Source organism: Danio rerio, chromosome 20 (genome assembly GCF_052040795.2).
Source record: "Danio rerio strain M-AB ecotype USA chromosome 20, GRCz13ab, whole genome shotgun sequence".
NCBI classification, from domain to species: Eukaryota; Metazoa; Chordata; class Actinopteri; order Cypriniformes; family Danionidae; genus Danio; species Danio rerio.
Window position 1 is genome coordinate 29,823,084 of NC_141040.1, and position 18,039 is coordinate 29,841,122.

The 18,039-nt window shown below is 35.8% G+C and overlaps 1 protein-coding gene across 1 annotated transcript; it reads left to right on the forward strand.

Moving 5' to 3' along the window:
* The first annotated feature begins 632 nt into the window (after positions 1-632).
* On the forward strand, positions 633-17,436 carry ttbk2b (tau tubulin kinase 2b). Its single transcript, NM_001326291.1, is given in 15 exon segments — positions 633-788; positions 4,815-4,954; positions 6,052-6,199; positions 6,356-6,429; positions 6,519-6,659; positions 6,799-6,903; positions 7,414-7,479; positions 7,596-7,688; positions 7,767-7,892; positions 7,971-8,128; positions 8,209-8,404; positions 9,936-10,147; positions 10,239-10,695; positions 12,642-13,264; positions 15,055-17,436. Coding segments are annotated over 14 exon segments (2,787 nt in total). The 5' UTR covers positions 633-788; positions 4,815-4,885; the 3' UTR covers positions 15,374-17,436.
* Positions 17,437-18,039: the final 603 nt, after the last annotated feature.

The following is an 18,039-nucleotide window of genomic DNA, read 5'->3' on the forward strand; positions in this document are numbered from 1 at the left end:
TTTAAAATCAAAATGTTGTCGTTTAGAACATTTTTGGCATTAAATATCGTTTAAACGTTTATATTCATTTTAGACACAATGAAAATGTTTTAACTTAGTGCAAATGTTTGTTGAAACAGCTCTGCTTTTTCACCTACAAAAAAAGAGAAAACAATAATTGTCAAAAGTTCTGTTAAATTGCTCAATAGTTGTATATGCACAAATAATACCTGTAGGAATACTACCACATTGACAATCAATACAAATACAAATAATAATAATATTAATACAAAAAAATACCAAGACATCATCATGAAGTCCCAGTTGTTAACATGTTTACCAACAATCAGTATTACGTTTGTTGCAGCATTTATTAATATTTGTTAATAATAAATACCTCTTTTCGTTCATATTAGCTTAATTAGATTAATTCAATATTTGTCATTAGTACGCTATAATTGTCATTAAGGTGAATAAATACTTTGGGATTTTTTAAACATTTTTAGTCAATATTAAATAAGGTACTTAACAAATTGCACCCTTTGAATTTAAAATAGATATCTATATTAAATCCTATTCGACCAGATGTGACGTCACGTAGCGGTGCGCTCGCTCAGTCATCGCCGCCTTTACCGCTGCCGTGAGGGAGAAATGAAGCGAGGCAAATAACGTGAACTTGTACCCTTATTTTGTGTTTGGAAACGTTATGGGAATATTTTGTCCAGCATTTCACACAACCATGGCCTGTAGAACACAACAGGGTATTTTGAAGGCTACGGAAACATTTCGGAGCGCCACTGCAGACAGAGGTAAACGTACACACCGGGCACCTGAATGAACGCGTGCTGACCGCTTAGCGAGCTAGTCCGCATTATTAGCGGGATTACAGCTGTCACAACATTGCCTTACCGCGTGTAACCTGTCAACCGTATGTAACGGTACAGTACTAGCTAACGCTATGTGTTGCGGCGCCGACGTTGAGCTCGGCTAATTAGCTAGCGGGGTATCTCTTCACTGCGCTGTTTTGTTCAGTGATTTGGCTCTGGCTGATGCTTTAGCTTTAGCAAGCCTGTGTCCTGTGTGACTACCTCTGTTTATCACCAGATGATGCGGAAAGGACAGAGAAACCCCTAAACAAAATGTACAAGATAGCAGCAGTTCTCAACGTAGATTGTTGATGTTAGCATAAGCTTCAATTCTGTATGAGAGTCAACTAAAATAAAGTCATATGTAACAGGCCAGCTGCAGTCATCCCCATTCAAACTGTGCTGCATGCAGCTAGTATTGGCAGTTGATTTTTACTGTCATTTATCAGGTCTGAGTCTCACTGGTGGAAAAATAGTTTTAAACATTTTTTAGGATTTAAGCTTGAGTCAAAGACATAACGTAATAGGATTGGGTCTACTTAAAATTAATAAGAACAAAATTAAATTATAATAGCAATATTATTATGCATTTAATAATTGTTATGCACATTTTTATGTTTTTGGTCAAATTGTAATTTTATGTTATTTTGGTTTAAATTAGATTTGTATGTATACACCAGTTTTGTTGTGCAAAGTAGAATTACATGTTTATAAACAAATTTTGTAGATTGTAATTTTTCTTTTGCAACACCCCATTCAAATGTAAATGTATTACCGTTCTTTCCCTAAAGATGTTAGGTAATGAAACTCTATTTTAATGAACAAAACTGTTAAATAAAACTTTTTTGTTTAAATGATCCAAAATATATAGTCTAATTTTGACTGAGAAATGAATGAAAAACATTGTGTACTCATTTATGCTTTGCACTCTGATAAGTCACAAAGACACACAGTTTTATTTTGCGAACTACTGATGAGATTTCTCCTAATTTAAAATGTCTCATTTAGAACAATTTTGGCATTAAATAAGAAGTGACAAGTTTTCTGACACGTTTATGTTCATTTTAATCACAATGACAATGTTTTAACTGCAAATGTTTGATAATTACCCTGCTTTTTTACCTACAATAAAGAAACCAAGAGTTTTCAAAAGCTCTGTTAAAATTTTCCATCCATAGCTGTATTTACACAAATAATACCTGTAAGAATATTGTCACATTAATAATCAATAAAAATTATAGAACTTTTGAAATTTAACACCTGAATAAGCATTTGTATTATATTTTGCTAAATTTTACTTTTACACTAGATTTATCACTTAATGTTTTGAATGTCATCATGTCCATAATTTACAATGTAACTAAAATGTAATTTAATATAATGAACATTCATACATTTTTTTTTTTTCGGCTTAGTCCCTTTATTAGTCTGTGGTCGCCACAGCGGAATGAACTGCCAACTTATCCAGCATATGCTTTACACAGCAGATGCCTTTTCAGCTGCAACCCATCACTGGGAAACACCCATACACACTTATTTACACACACATACATTACAGACAATTTAGCTTACCCAATTTACCTATACCACGTTTTTGGACTTGTGGGGGAAACCAGAGCACACAAACATGGGGAGAACATGCTATTGTGCTACTCATTGCGCCACTGTGCTGACCAAATATAATGAACAGCAATTTATATTTGTTTCATGACATTCATTAAATCAGATCACTTAATTGTCATTATATTTTATACTCTAGTGCAGCAAAAAAAAGCAAAATCTTGAGTACATGATTCACCATAGCACATAGCACATTATATACACAATGGTAATTCAAAGTTATTTACATAAACAATAATAAATTAAACAAGAAAATATAAAAAAATCTAAACAGATAAAAACAGATTAACATGTTTTAAAACAGTTTATAAAAGAATGAAAAAAAGAAAGACATAATAGTGCGATTTGTCATGTACATTTATAGATATTCATATTAAAAAATGCATGTATTTCTCAAGATAAATCGTATTTTGTGCGCAGGTCTATTGAAATGATAAATAGTTACAGAAGCTTCTCAATATTCATTTAGTCTCTGAACAAATTCCAGTGATTGCACTTTTCCCTATAGTTGACATCAAACATAGCCAAGGCTCTCTGTCTTACAACCTAGTGTGCATGCAAAATAATTAAGCTAGCATTTTGTGGTCTTTGTGATGTAGATTTAAAGATTATGTTTCCCTGAGTCACTGTATTGCAGATTGGGTGATTTTTATTCTAGTATCAGGCCTACTGTAAGTCTGTTCCTTAAGGATTTGACTGTATTTAGCTCCATCAGTTTTGCTGGCACTCTAGCCGTGGCAGTCAAAAAAAATCAGGACAGGGTCTTTTACAGATCTTGCATAATCTGCTTAAAGAAGAACCTCAGGACAGGTCAGATTCATGTAGTCTTTAGTGCACTTATAGAAAACTGTGATTGGATGCAGCCAATGCAATTTTCTATTATTAATGTCATGTTTACAGCCATTGCAAGCAATATCTGCAGGAAGTAAGGCTGCACAATATATCATTTCAGCATTGATTTAAGGACTTTGACTGTGTAAGTTTACAAGTGAAATGAAAGTACAAGAAATTATACAATTTTTAGCTTTAAGAAAGATCAATTTTATTTAATTATTTATACAAGGGAGACTATGTTAGTCAGAAAGGTTTTCGAAAATGTCCTAAGACAAGAATGGGTGTTGTTGAATGTTGACTACTGCATATAGTAGGGCTGCACAATATATTGTTTTAGCATCAATATAACAATGTGAACATTTGCAAGTCACATCGCAGAATAAGCATTGTTGAGATTGCATTATAATTTAGCATTTGTATGTGATTGGGGCTTGTCACTGTATGAGGATTTTAAAAACACTTATCATAAGTAATTGGACCATTAGTAATGATTTTTTTTTGAATGATTTTTAAAAAAAAATGCTTTACCTGGATACTGTTAGAGTTAGAAAACCGTAACACACAGTTCATTTAAACTGTTTTTCTTTGTTGTATATATCCATGCTTTTAATTTGTTTATTGGATTTTATGCAGATGTACACGCCGACAGAATCATTCCAGTCATGATTCCAATCATTCCAATCTAAAATGATAAGATCTTTCCAAATAGAGACATTCATCTGTTGGAAATGGAATTCATATCGCAATAGATATCGCAGATAAACAAAATATTCAAATATTCATATTCAGGTACACCAGCCCTAGTGTACAGATTTATTTCACATTTGATTACTTAATTTATTTCCCTAAATACTGTTAGACTCTTTAAGTTGCTTTAAACAATAGATCACATTTATTTTGTACCTTTGTTTTGTTGTATTAATTTAAACTTGTTGCTTGTTTATTATTTTTTACACAAATGCATTCCCTATCAATGTAAAATTATGGATTCTTCTGAAATGATTGTTATTGATATCACCTTGTGAAATTCTACTTGTATAGCAATTTATAGAAAAATATTTCCAATATCGAGCAGGCCTAGCAGTAAATGTCTACAAACTTGATTATAGCCTTTAAGTTCAGTTGTAACCCTGCTGTTCAAAGGGGTCTCAGAAAAAAGATTCAAATTAATGTAATTAGAAAATGCTTCGGGACTCCAGCTATAGCATATTGTGTAAGAACCTGCTATTTTCTGCATAACAAAATACAATTTTTAAATTCATTATTAATTAAAACGAGTTATTATGGAGTAAACGTTTATTTAAATAAATTAAAGAATGTTATTTAAATATATAATTGTTTTATTTAATTATTTTAACATTGTCCTTTCAAGTTTCTGAATTAATTACTCGAAATATTTTGTGCGCCCTTTTTATATTGCCTTTGAGTTCAGAGTCAAAAATGTTAAGAATCACCAAACTAAATTAAGTTTTATTAAAATCTGTTTAAGTTCTCTAATTTGCTTGTGATTTTCAGTGAGGACCTGAACTCACTGATGTGAGGTGTAGAGCTTTTCTGAGTGTGCTCATCCACTCTTGAGCATCAGGATGAGTGGGACAGTAGAGCAGACTGATATCTTGGCTGTCGGGAGCATGGTCCGGGAGCGATGGAGAGTGGTGAGTTGTTGTTTTTTTGTTTTGTTTTTTTTATAATACAGCTGAATTTGAGGACAAGGTTTCAGGACAATTCAGATACTTGCTGTTAGTCCTGTAGCGATTCTCTGATAGCTGTCAGATACATTTATGTTCACTTTTTTTTGTCAAGGAGTTTTTTTTTTTTCCACTTTTGAGCTCAGTCAAACGATACACGGCAGGTGTGTTGAGCAGTGCTGACATCAGCAAGGAAAATGGTACAGCATGCTGACGAATAGTCACTAGACGCAGCAGTTTGTTTCATGACAGCAATGTCGTTTAGCTAGGACATTTCTCAAAGGCAGTGTTTCATGCCTGAACAGCTGTTGTGAAACATTTATTCTACAATGCAAGTTTGAAAGCTGTCTACTGTTAAAAATACAGGAGGAACAATATTACAAGCACTTCCAATTAAAAATTGCATTTTATTCAGGATGTTTTAAATGTACAATTTGTTAATGAAAAAAACTGTTAGTTATTGTTAACTCATATTGCATTAACTAATGTTTAAAACCACAACTTTGGATTTTATGAATACATTGTTATGTTAATGTTGAATTATTATTAATAAATAATAATAAATAGTAAAAAAATGATCTTATCAGCTGTGAGCACTGCTAATCAAAAAATGTCCATTTTATGGATTAAACCACCCTCATTAATATTATTGAACCTGATTTTTAGAGACATTGCCTTGCTGGAAGGTTCAATGGCACAAAAGAACCATCTTTTACATAATTTGAAAAAAAAATTAATTAAATCATAGTGTACAAGTATTGTTCGCAAATTTTTTAACTAATGAAACCTTACAGTAAAGTGTGACCAAATTGTTTCTGAAGTACCAAATCAGGATAATTAGGATGTTTTTGAACGACCATGTGATGTTTCACACTGGAGGAATGCCTGATAAACTTTTTCATCTCAGGAATACATTTCCATTTTAACATTTTTCATTTAAAAGAAGAAAACAGTTGATTGATCACATTTCACAGTACTGTACTGTTTTTCAACTGAAAAAGTAGAGTATTTTGTTTTTGTTCCGGTCATTTGTCATTTATTAAGTGTATTTTGTTCCATTCTAGTTGAAGAAGATTGGTGGAGGTGGTTTTGGCGAGATCTATGAAGTGCTGGACCATGTGAACCAGGTCAGTGTTGCTCTGAAAGTGGAATCTGCCCAGCAACCAAAACAAGTCCTGAAGATGGAAGTAGCAGTTTTGAAAAGACTTCAAGGTAAAAATGATCACAGACATCTAAGATATTGCTATTATGAGATTGTGTATTGAATAAATGCAAAAGCACAAAATATATGCACTCTGTGCTACTCTACAATCAGCAAAACATCAATTGCAAAAAATATATCTGCCTGTACATGTGCTTATTTTCTAGGTAAAGACCATGTTTGTCGTTTTGTTGGCTGTGGACGCAATGACCGATTCAACTATGTAGTTATGGAGCTTCAGGTCAGATCATTTATTCTTGTTTTTGTATCGATTGACGTTATCACAAGTTCAACAACCCTGACTCCAGCTATGTTTTCATTGAACTGCAGGGAAGGAACTTGGCCGACCTTCGACGCAACATGAGTCATGGCACCTTCAGCGTCTCCACCACACTCAGACTGGGCCGACAAATCTTAGAAGCTATCGAGAGCATCCACTCTGTGGGCTTCCTGCACAGAGACATCAAACCCGTAAGAATCTGCTCTCTTACAGACAGCCCTGGGCCTAAAAGCACTTCTGATGTTGACAACACTTCATGCACCAGCTGGGCCTCATTATTTCTGTTTAGACTGTATGAACTAATCTTCAATCCCTTTCTTTTTCAAATAGTCCAACTTTGCAATGGGCCGACTTAACAGTACATGCCGAACCTGTTACATGCTCGATTTTGGATTGGCACGCCAGTTTACAAACTCATGTCAAGAAGTCCGTCCAGTAAGTAATTATAGACCTCAGTCTATGTTTTTAAAGATGCTGTTGTCATATATTAGTGTTGCTTAAAGCGGTAGTTAACCTAAAAATCTAAATACAGTCATCATTCACTTATTTTTGTGTAGTTCCAAATCTATGTTTTAGGTTACATCAAAATTTTTTGAACAATTATTGAAGATCGTAATGACAGTGATTGAGGACTCCTTTGACTCCTGATTGAGGACATTTTTAAAAGGCCACAAAAAACATGAAGGTTTCATGACAGTCTTCTGAATTCCAAACTTTAAATCAGCCTTAATTTTTGGTGAAATATCCCTTAAGTCATAGTGATGTGCTTTTTGTTTATTTGTAATGAATTAGTTTTTTTTAAATTCTTAAACTTTTATAAATTTACCATGTATGTATGTACTGTATGTATGTATGTATGTATGTATGTATGTTGAGTGTACTACCCTTATAATTAAATTCTATGTGTTTACTTATATTTGCATATATTCTTGTTATTTTTCAAAGCCACGTCCTGTGGCAGGATTCAGAGGGACCGTCCGATATGCTTCAATTAATGCTCACAAGAATAAGGTAACTCTCTTTTCGCACACATACTCAAGTCAATGGCAGATGTCGGTCAGGTTTCTCTGAAACAGAAGGTTATATTACTTATATTTCACTAAAATGCACATCTTTCTATTTCAAAGGAAATGGGTCGACATGATGACCTGTGGTCTTTATTTTATATGCTTGTGGAGTTCATGGTGGGTCAGCTCCCATGGAGAAAAATCAAAGACAAAGTAAGTTCTGTTCAAGTCATCATTTTTCATGGACAAGAGATCTGCTGGTGTTCTCAATATCTCCCTCTATCAATACAGGAACAAGTTGGAAATATGAAGGAGACATACAACCATCGACTCTTGCTCAAGCACCTTCCAGATGAGTTTAGCGTTTTCTTTGATCATATCTCCAATCTGGACTACTATACTAAACCAGATTATCAGGTATTGAACTGAGCCTTTCTTGACTAGCGATATTCCTAGGTGTAACCATTGCTCACATGTTTTCTCTTTGTGTTGTAGCTCCTAATGTCAGTCTTTGACAACAGTATGAAGAGCTACAATGTGGTGGAAAATGACCCATATGACTGGGAGAAACTGGATTCAGAGGACACCCTTAATGTGGGAACTCTGGCAACCACAGCCCAGCAGTTGACTCGCCTCACACCTGCATATTTAGGGTAGATATCCACAAACTGCAGTTACTCTTTGATGAATTGAATTGAAGACCTACATTGTTAAATGAAATGCTTCCTTCCAGTATGGCCAATGCCTCTGCAATCCCGGGTGATCTGCAGCGTGAGAACACAGAGGACGTCCTTCAGGGTGAGCGCCTCAGTGAGGCTGATAACTGCGCCCCCATCCCAACACAGCCTGCACTGGGAACCGATGTCTGGGAGGATGTAGAGCACAGTCGTGACAGAAACCTCAACCATGTTCAGCCGCAAATCAGAAAGGTATGATTCAGAAGGAATTATGATGTTAATACTATGTGTTTGTTATAATAGGCACTGGCGTTGTATTAAAACAGCATTATTTATTAGTATTTCAGTTCTAATATCAGTATATTCTGAAACCATTTAAATGCTGATTCAGATAATTATTTTGAAGGATTTAAACAGTAAGGGCCAGATTTAATAATAGTTTGTGCCAGAGCAAATTGTCTGTTTGCTGTAAAACAGTATTGTCAGTATTTACTAAATATGTGCAATGAAGAGTTGTAAAGGTGTGTAAAGGTGTGAACACAGCTATTTTTGGACCAGGCCTTACTGAATATGCATTTTGTAGGAGTTTCTCTGTTAAATGCTAAATTTAATGGGAGGAGAATATTTAAATAAATAATGCAAAATGATTTATTAATGTTTGCACTCCTCAGATTACAAACATTTGCACCATTATTAAACAGCTAAAAAGCTTAAGGTTTCTCTTTCTTGAAATAAATGCCAGTTTTGCTGGAGAAGGAACCACAGAGATCATGTGGTATAAAGTAGAATATTTTTTCCACACATCCATATTTGGAATGCCAGAGGAAGACGTCATCCAAAATTATTGTTCACGTAATAGAAACACAATCTTCATTCCCTCAGACAGTATGCAATCTGTTCTCTTTGTGCCTGAACCATGCATGAGTGCATGTCCAGTCCTGAAGTATTTAACCCTTGCATGTAAAAGGTTTTTGTCATTGTCCTGTCGTTGCTTATATTAAACTTGTCTTTTTTATGAATATACATATTCTTTGGCCAACAAGTAAATAAATAGTACTAAATAAAATAAAACAAAACTATACTTTCAATGTATGTACCATATAGCTGCTTTCATTAAATAAATATTTTGTAGGAAGTAGGCTAACTTTGACATGAATATTGATTATTTTCTCAGCTCCCCCTTACCCCTGGCAGAGAAAAATTAAATTGTGCCATGCCATAGTAGATCACTCACAGATTTTGACTCTCAGCTCTGCTTATTTGCCACTATGCTAATTTGTGCTGTGCTTGTTGCGTTGGTTGATATGTAAATGAGATGTTATGTCTTTGTGTTTTAATTTGTGCATTTTCTGTAAGTCCTCCGCAGAAATTTCCATGCCCATCTGTGATGTTTTGCAATTGAGCTCTTGTGCAAATTTGCCCTATTTGGTAAATCTGGCCCAAAGTCTGTTGATTCCTATACCCAAAGCCATCATCTTTTTGCCGCTTCCGAGATTGTAGATATGTGTTCAAGTAGATGGAAAACCTGGTTCCTTTAGGTTAATCAGAAACATTCTACACAACCAGTAATGTCTGATTTACAAACTAATGACTGTTATTTTTGGTTAATCTAAATCTACAGCACAACTTAACCCCTGACAGATTTTTTTTAAATTTTTTATTTTGTGGGAATAAAAAAAACACAGCAGAACCAGTGTTTAAATTAGAAGCCCAACTGTTTTTTTAGACTCTCATCGTACCGTCACTTCTCCAAGATGCTTTTGATGTTCTATATGTGATTCAGGTGGCTAGTGAGGAGGAACGAAGCAAAGAGGGCAACCAAAGCCCCAACAGTGGCTCCATCCAGGGCTCCCCCAGACGTGTGCGCTCCGAAACCTTGCTCATCGACCACATGGCTCCGCTGCTGAGAAGGATGCGCCACAGTCAGAGCATGGGGCTGGATAAGAGACTAACTCCTGAACCCAAACCTACCATTGAACGCTTCCTTGAGGCCTAGTCAGTAAACAAATTCCTCATAATCGTCTTTAAATAATGTGAATTGGACACTTAAGATGTCATAACCACTTTCCCTTCTTTGTCTTACTAGCTTAGGAAAGCAACGTCCAGGTCTGCCCCAGGACAGGGCTGTCTGTCGGGTCGAGCAGGGCTCTTTGGAGGATGAAGAGGGGGCAGCAAGCAGTGGTTACGTTGCCGTGAACCTCAGCCCTGTCCCACAAGAGGGCGACTCACAGGAGTGGGTCCTAGTGGAGCTTGAGGGTGGCAGCGGTTCAGCCGGCTCTAAACCAGATGAGGAGGAACGCTCAGGGATCTCGCCACGCTCCTCCAGCCCCCTCGCTCTCCCTCGTACCTGGTCTGATCCCCTGCCTCAGCGCACTAGCAATCTAAGTGGCTCAGTTGATTTTCACACAGGTGTCTGCCACACTGGACCTCCATTTGCAAGACTTCCCGGTTTGTCTGGAGTAATAGGCTTGTCTGGATTGAGAAGACTACCCGCAATACAGCCTGCGACATTGGCCCACCTTAACAGGGCTCATCTGGAGCAGGTCAGTATATCAAGTTGCATTCTGAAGTAGAATTATTGTATTTTTTTAAACAAACAAGGTTACGATGCGATAAACAAAGCTGCAGTTCTAAGATATGATGTCACTACAGGTGACATGCTTCAGAAGAGTTTTTCACTATAAATAAAGAGGACTTCAATTTAATTTCAATTATTTTGGGAGAAAAAAAGATCTATTTTGCAATCTGCTTGTTTTGTGTAGTTAGGTTCACTGTTTGCTTTTTGTAATTAGACTCAAAAAATACTATGATTTTGTAATAATATCCTATATATTTGTTATCAGCTTCTAAATAGAAAGATATAGGTATCTGGCAAAATTTCCATAATGTTGCATTTCTAAGTTGGATGTGAGCTCAAGTTCACTTCGTTAAAAAGTGTAAAAAATAAATAAATGGAAAACATAAAACGTTTTTTCAGGATTATTCAAAAGAGTATAAAGTAGAAAATAACATTGAAAACAACAGGATTTATTTGGTCCAATTTAATATGTTCATCCTAAATTACAGCAAGATTTTGGTCACACTTCACAATAACGCCCTATTCACATGGGGCTTCAGCGTCAACGCTTGACTGAAGGAGTGTCTGAAGTTGGGGCTGAAGTGATCGTCATAGAAGCATCAGCCTATGAAATTCAGTGAGCAATAGGCCACTGTCTAGCTGGTTTATTTGCATACAGCGATCTGATTGGCTGACACTTCCATCGGCGCTTGAAAAGTTGAGCTAGTCCCAACTTTTGCAGCGAGCAACGCCTCTGAAGCGGCGCCGACGGATCCACAATGCAGTTCAGCAATGCCTGACGTCACCCATTCAAAGTGAATGGGAAGCGTTGATGCTGAAGTCCTGTGTGAATGGGGCGTAAGGTTTCACCTTTCATTAGTTAATGTATTTCACTAACATTAACCAAGAATTACCAGCATTTATTAATAATAGTTTAACATTAATGCAAAATCCAAAGGTGTGATTTTGAACTGTGTGGGGTTCATACAGTCATGGAAAACCTGGAAAAGTCATGGAATTTTGACATGGCATTTTCTAGGCCTGGAAAAGTTTTGGAAAACGAATATCTGTATACTTTAATATAGGTTATTTTTAACATTATTAGTGCAGTGTAAGCATTATCTAAAACAATTTTACATGGATATAAATATAAATTGAAACTAAATAGATTGTTGCATGTTTTACGATATGCTGTAATAAATTTGAACATGCATTGTTTTTCTTTTACCACGCATATGTAGAGATATTGCATGAAACATTAGGTCATGAGAATTTTCTTGAAAAATCATGGAAAAGTCATAAAAATGTAAGTAGCAAAAATGTGTATGAACCCTGCCTGTAGTTAATGCACTGTGCGTTAACACAAGCTTACAACAAATTACTTTATTTTGCTTAACTAAAGTTAACTATAAATAAATATGGAAATAAATGTATTTTTTATTGCTTGTCCATGTTAGTAAATACATTAACGAAAGGAACCTTATTGTAAAATGTTACCAAAGTTTATTCTAAAAAATCTTACAGACTCTGAATTTTGAATGGTAGCTTTATATTATTGGCTTCATATTAATTTTGAGTTAACAATAATTTTAACATAAATAATGTCATTTATTTTTCATAAAATGTGTCATAGAAACTGTAGCAGCAAGCAGGGATCATTTATAGATGCACTACAGTGCTTTCACTGCAACATCACTGTCTCTCAGATTTTGGCCAGCCACTTGAATTTATACTTTACTGTATATCAAAACACCAATGGACAAAAAATGAAGCTGACGTAAAGCATGAAGCTCAGAACATTCTCAATAGATTTCACAGTTCTACCAAGCAGAGGAAGGAAAACACTAATAAAAACAAATATATGAGAGTTTTCTTTTTCCCCTGCAGAGCTCCATTAATAATGTCCCGTCTCTAATGCTGTTCCCTTCACAGTCCTCCAGTGCAGCAGTACAGACCGTTCAGCCTCAACAGAAGACAGGAGACGACTTTCAGCCTAACAATCCATCAGGAACTGCAGAAAAGGAGCACAACCACGTGCCAGCAGCCAATTCACCCTCTAGAAGCTCTAACAAGCCAGATGAAAACATGATCTCTGTTAAGGCCTTCGATAAGGATGTGGAGAGTGACTCGGGCTGCCCTGACGGTGGACCTTCTTCAACCCCCAACCAGGGTGAGATGACAGGACACAGTGTTGATGCGGCTCCTGCTTCACCTCGTGAACTCTCTCCACGAGCCAGTCGCATCCCTGTCCGTGACCCGGACTCTCCGACCCGCAAGTGTTTTCCGGCTCCGCTTTCTCCATCCCTGTCGCTGTCATGCGAGCACTTCCCCTCAGCACTGCTGCGTGACAAATTCACCTTCCCCACCGGTTCCCGAGGGTCAGACTGGCAGGTGGAGGAGCCGCTCTCTTTGTCCTCCTCTTCAGGCCCTTTGTCGAGCAAGAGTAAAATACCAAGACCCATAAGCCCCACACTAGTGTCGGATCAGATCTCTGCTCGATTTATTCCTCGACCGCCACCAGGAAAACCACCTCTCCGCACAGGTGGAGAAAACAGGTAAGAGACGCAATGATCTTAAAACTAATATTTCATACTGTACCAAGTCAGAAGTTTTCCTGTGTTGTTGTTATCATGAGCAGCACAAAAAAAAAACACTTTTAAAGCCTAATCTTTACCCAGAATCAGAAATAAACCCACTCAATCTGACATGCTCCGGATCCTCAACAATAACACATCTCAACAAAATGTTTAGCAAAACTATTCATGTTGCAAAAAATGTATACAACTAATGTTTGCTTTTTTGATGCATTATATAAATATGCGTGTAACAAATAACGAGTTAGATTTTTTTTTTGTTTTCTGTTATTTAGGCCATTAAAAATCCTTAGCATTTAACCCTATATAAGTCTGAAATTTCATTCTTCATAGTCTTAAAAAGGTTTTAAAAAGTCTTAAATTTTACTTGGAAAGACCTTCAGAAACTAGGGCTGGGCAATTAATCGAAAAGTAATCAAAATTCTTAACCTATAATCAATATAATTCATACATACTTCATACAGTATTCTGCATCGAACGCACGGGTATGGTCTGGCGCGGCGCAGCCTTCTAGCGCATACCCATGTTCCGCAAAAAAAAAGAAAAAAAAGTGTCTGTTGGTTTTAGGCAATATGTGCTTTAATTTCAGGTGTTCAACGTTAATGTTCAACAAATAATCATAGATAAACAGTGTGTGTTTTCTTTAATTATTTTAAAATCAAGTAATACACCCTTTATTTAAAAGTCTTTTATTTGTAATATGTGATCATATTTACTGTAGGCTACAAAACTTGTTAAATAAATAAATAAATAAATAAAATAATTGTTCATTAATCGTAATCGAGTTAAAATGTTCAATTAATCAAGATTTTGGTTTTAGGCCAAATCGCCCAGCCCTAGCAGAAACCCTGTTTATAAAAGTTTTATTCTTTTTGGTCAATCCAAATCGTACAACTTGACTAGTGAAGTCAGATTCACAAGTTAAGGACTCTGTTGTTTTAAGTGAATCAAATACATGAGGTTCATAATTATATTACTAAGTTAAATTATGAACAGGCTTCTCTAAGTGAATCAAAATCAAAGGCGCAGTCTGATTCACAAACAAATCACTTTTCTGAATCGTCTTTTTTTAAAAGCTCCAGGTTGTTTCATTGTGTCCTCAGCTGTCTTATCAAACTGGTTCAGCACTGGTATAATCAACATTCAGGCTGCTAGATTCTCACTACACAGTCTATTTAGCATAAAAAGGAAAATCACTTTAAACACAATTAACACATAATTGATATCAAAATAACTAGACTGTATTAACACATAGCAATACAAATAGGAAAGCGATCATTTCCAGTCCTTCAGTTCCACTTAAGATGTCTCTATGACCTCTGACCTGTTTTGGTGGCTCCTGAAAATAGTATTACAAAGAGAGCAAGAGAGGCAAAAACACTGAACGTTCTTACATTAAGCAAATGTGTTAACCTTATTATTTAGTCAAAATCGTTTCAAAATTAAATACTGATTCAAATAATCATTTTAATAAAGTAGTAAGAAAAAGGATAATAAAAAAGGTAAACGTTGATCCTTGCTGAGATGGATTGGAAGACAGAAATTTGAATCCATCACTGCATATCTGTAAGTATGTAAACATTTGAAAAAAAAATGCTTTTCTGCTCCCTTAACAACTAATAATTATAGCTTTTTTTAAAAAACAATTTTTATCTATCAATCTGAAAAACTACCTTTAGTAGCAGAGAAATATATATATATGACTTTATCATTTACAGTATGCATTTGATGTATCGATATGATCTATTCAGACGCAGACGTTACCGCATTCGTGCCAGCAGCACCGGTGACACGGACCTCCTAGACAACCTGTCTCAGCTGATGCAGGAGCGCGGTGGACTGACTGTTTGCTCGTCCCGCTGCCAGAGGACCACCGCCTGCTCTCTGCAACGCTCACTGAGCTCCTCTCCTTCCCGTTTTGAAGGTGCTCACAGCCAATCACCAAGCAGCTGCTCAGCCTCCCCCCCTCCAAGAATCAGTGACTTGCGAGTAAACCAAGGCTCGGGCTTCTGCTCCAGAGTCAGAGCCGGCAGTGCTGAGAGCAAAACCACCACCAAAATGAGCAAATAAACAGAAAAGTGTGTACAGAGAAACGTCCAACGGTTTTAAAAGTAGCTTTTAACGTCTCCTGAAGAACTGTAGCCTTTTTACAAGTGGTGTTTTGATGAGTAGAGAGGTAAAAGGTTTTTGCCGGTTGGTTGTGATGTACTTGAAAGTTTTATGTTTTGGAGATTTTATCGAAATGTTAAGTATTAAAAAGACATTTCACTCAAAAATGAACATTTGCGGTTACTTTACTCATCATGTTGGAGACTTTTTTTACAGTAAGGCATTGAAGAAGATTTTCATCTAAAAGAGGGATGCTTTATGGTCATATATAATGTAAAAAAGTACAGGCCAAGCTGAACTAATGTTACCAACACTACATTTAAAATTTTAATTCTCTTCCTAATCCACTGCTTGTAATTTCTCTTTTTAAAACTGCTGTGGATTAGTTTTATTTAGCATTTGTTTGTTTGTTTTTTGACTCTCAAAACAACTAAAAGCTGCTAAGTGCAATTGTATTAATCACAGGGACCTACATTTTCTTTTCAGCTAAAAATCTTCTTTAAAGTTTTCCTGAATGACCAGATGAACTGAGTAAAACAACAACAAATGTACATATTTCAGTGAACTATAATTCCTTAAACATGCTGAAATCCTCTAGTGATGCTGTGTGTCTTTATATCTAAAAAGAGCTGATTTTATTTCATCATTTATTATTATTTTTTATTCGATATAGTTTGTGCCATACTGTGTTTTCATTTCGTTCATGTTTTTGTTCTCATATATACACTTTTAAAAAATATTTTATTTATTTTTAACAATTTTGCATAATCTGACTTGCACAGTCTCCTATTTTTAACAATATCATTCAATCACTAATGTTTGAAATGTGAGAACAATGAGGCGGCACGTAGTACCTCATTGTATTCTATCAAACAGATGCATGTTACTTGTTTTGTAGGCACTTCACATCTTTAGCCTTACGTTTATTCCCGCAACAAGCGTTTAAATGCTCTTTGCAGCTAACGCAGGGGTGTGGAACTCAATTCCTGGAGAGCCACAGCCCTGCAGAGTTTAGTTCCAGCCTTGCTTCACCACACCTATCTGTAAGTATCAAACAAACCTAAATCACTCAATTAGTTTAATTGTTTGATTAGGGTTGCAACTAAATGACAGAGCTGCGGCCCTCCAGGAACTGAGTTTAACACCTGTAAGCTAATGGCTATCTATACACTATAATATCATTCATGTATAGATACACCTGGTCCAAGCAAGCATGTGTATATATGTATTTCAGGGAATGTATGTACTGTAAACTGTATCATCTATAGAATGTATTTATTTATTTATTGGATGTGGTTACGTACCTGACGATGTAGCTTTACTAGCCGCTACTGAGGGAATTCGCCATCACATTAAGGGTCCTTGCAGTTGCCAAGTATAATCTCTTCCATGCCTGCAATATCATACTAACAACCCCTGTAAATAGTCATAACGTCGACAAGAAACCTACTGATTTATTCCAATGAAATGCTACGGACCCTTCCAGGAACTCTTGATTCAGACACTATAGTCCCACTACCATATTACTTGAACACATCAGCAAGATGTCTGTTTTATACGTTGGCTGTTTCGGACTCGATTTGGAATTGAATTCTCTTGTTGTATTTGTAGAAAGCGTTAGGCACAAAGAAAGGGATTGTAGCTACCGAGTCATTACCATAAGTTCATTGTGTGCTGTGCTTCTAGAATAGCTGTTTTGTTTGGGATCGTTTATTTTGTTTTGTTTTCCGGAGGTACTTTTACTTTAAGAGCATCAGTTTAGGCTCTATCAACTGAGGGACGGCGAATTGTACATAATCTGAACTGTAAATAGATATAAATATATTAAGAAAAAAAGAAATTACACCTCATGCTTCATGTACTGTATTTTGCTAACAAACATATTTCAATCATGCAAAAAAGTTGGAATGTATATGTATTCATATTAATGGAATAAATAAGTACTCTTAAGTACCAGATGCTTGATGCTGTGACGATATTATGCTGTCATTAATAAATGTTATAATTCATTGTTTCATAGTCTACACTAGGTGAACAAACCTTCTAGTTTAAACTAGGTAAAACAAACAAAGCTGTGTATTCCTGCAAAATATAATAAACAAAATAAATAATAAGAAGAATTTGCAGTAAAAGCCTAAACAAACTTTTTTTTAAATCTGTTTATTTGCTAAGCATATTGCTATTAATATAAGATTTACAAAAAAATAAAAAATGATGCATTTTATTTCATACAATTTCATTTAATCATAATTAAACAGGTTTTACAGATAGACTAACAATTTTTCAAGGAGGATATATTAAAATTACTCTAGTGTTTTATTCAATAACGGATATTCAGATTGCTAGTTTTGGTTACGGGGTGACAAGGTGGCTCAAAGGTTACCACTGTCATCTCACTGCAAGAAGGTCGCTTGTTCAAGTCTTGGCTGGGTCAGTTGGCATTTCTGTGTGCATGTTCTCCCTGTGTTCATGTGGGTTTCCTCCAGGTGCTCCGGTTTCCCCCCACAGTCCAAAGATGTGGTATAGATGAATTGAAAAAACTAAATTGGCCGTAGTATGTGTGATTGAGTGTGTATGGATGGTTCCTAGTACTGGGCTGCAACTGGAAGGCCATCTACTGTATAAAA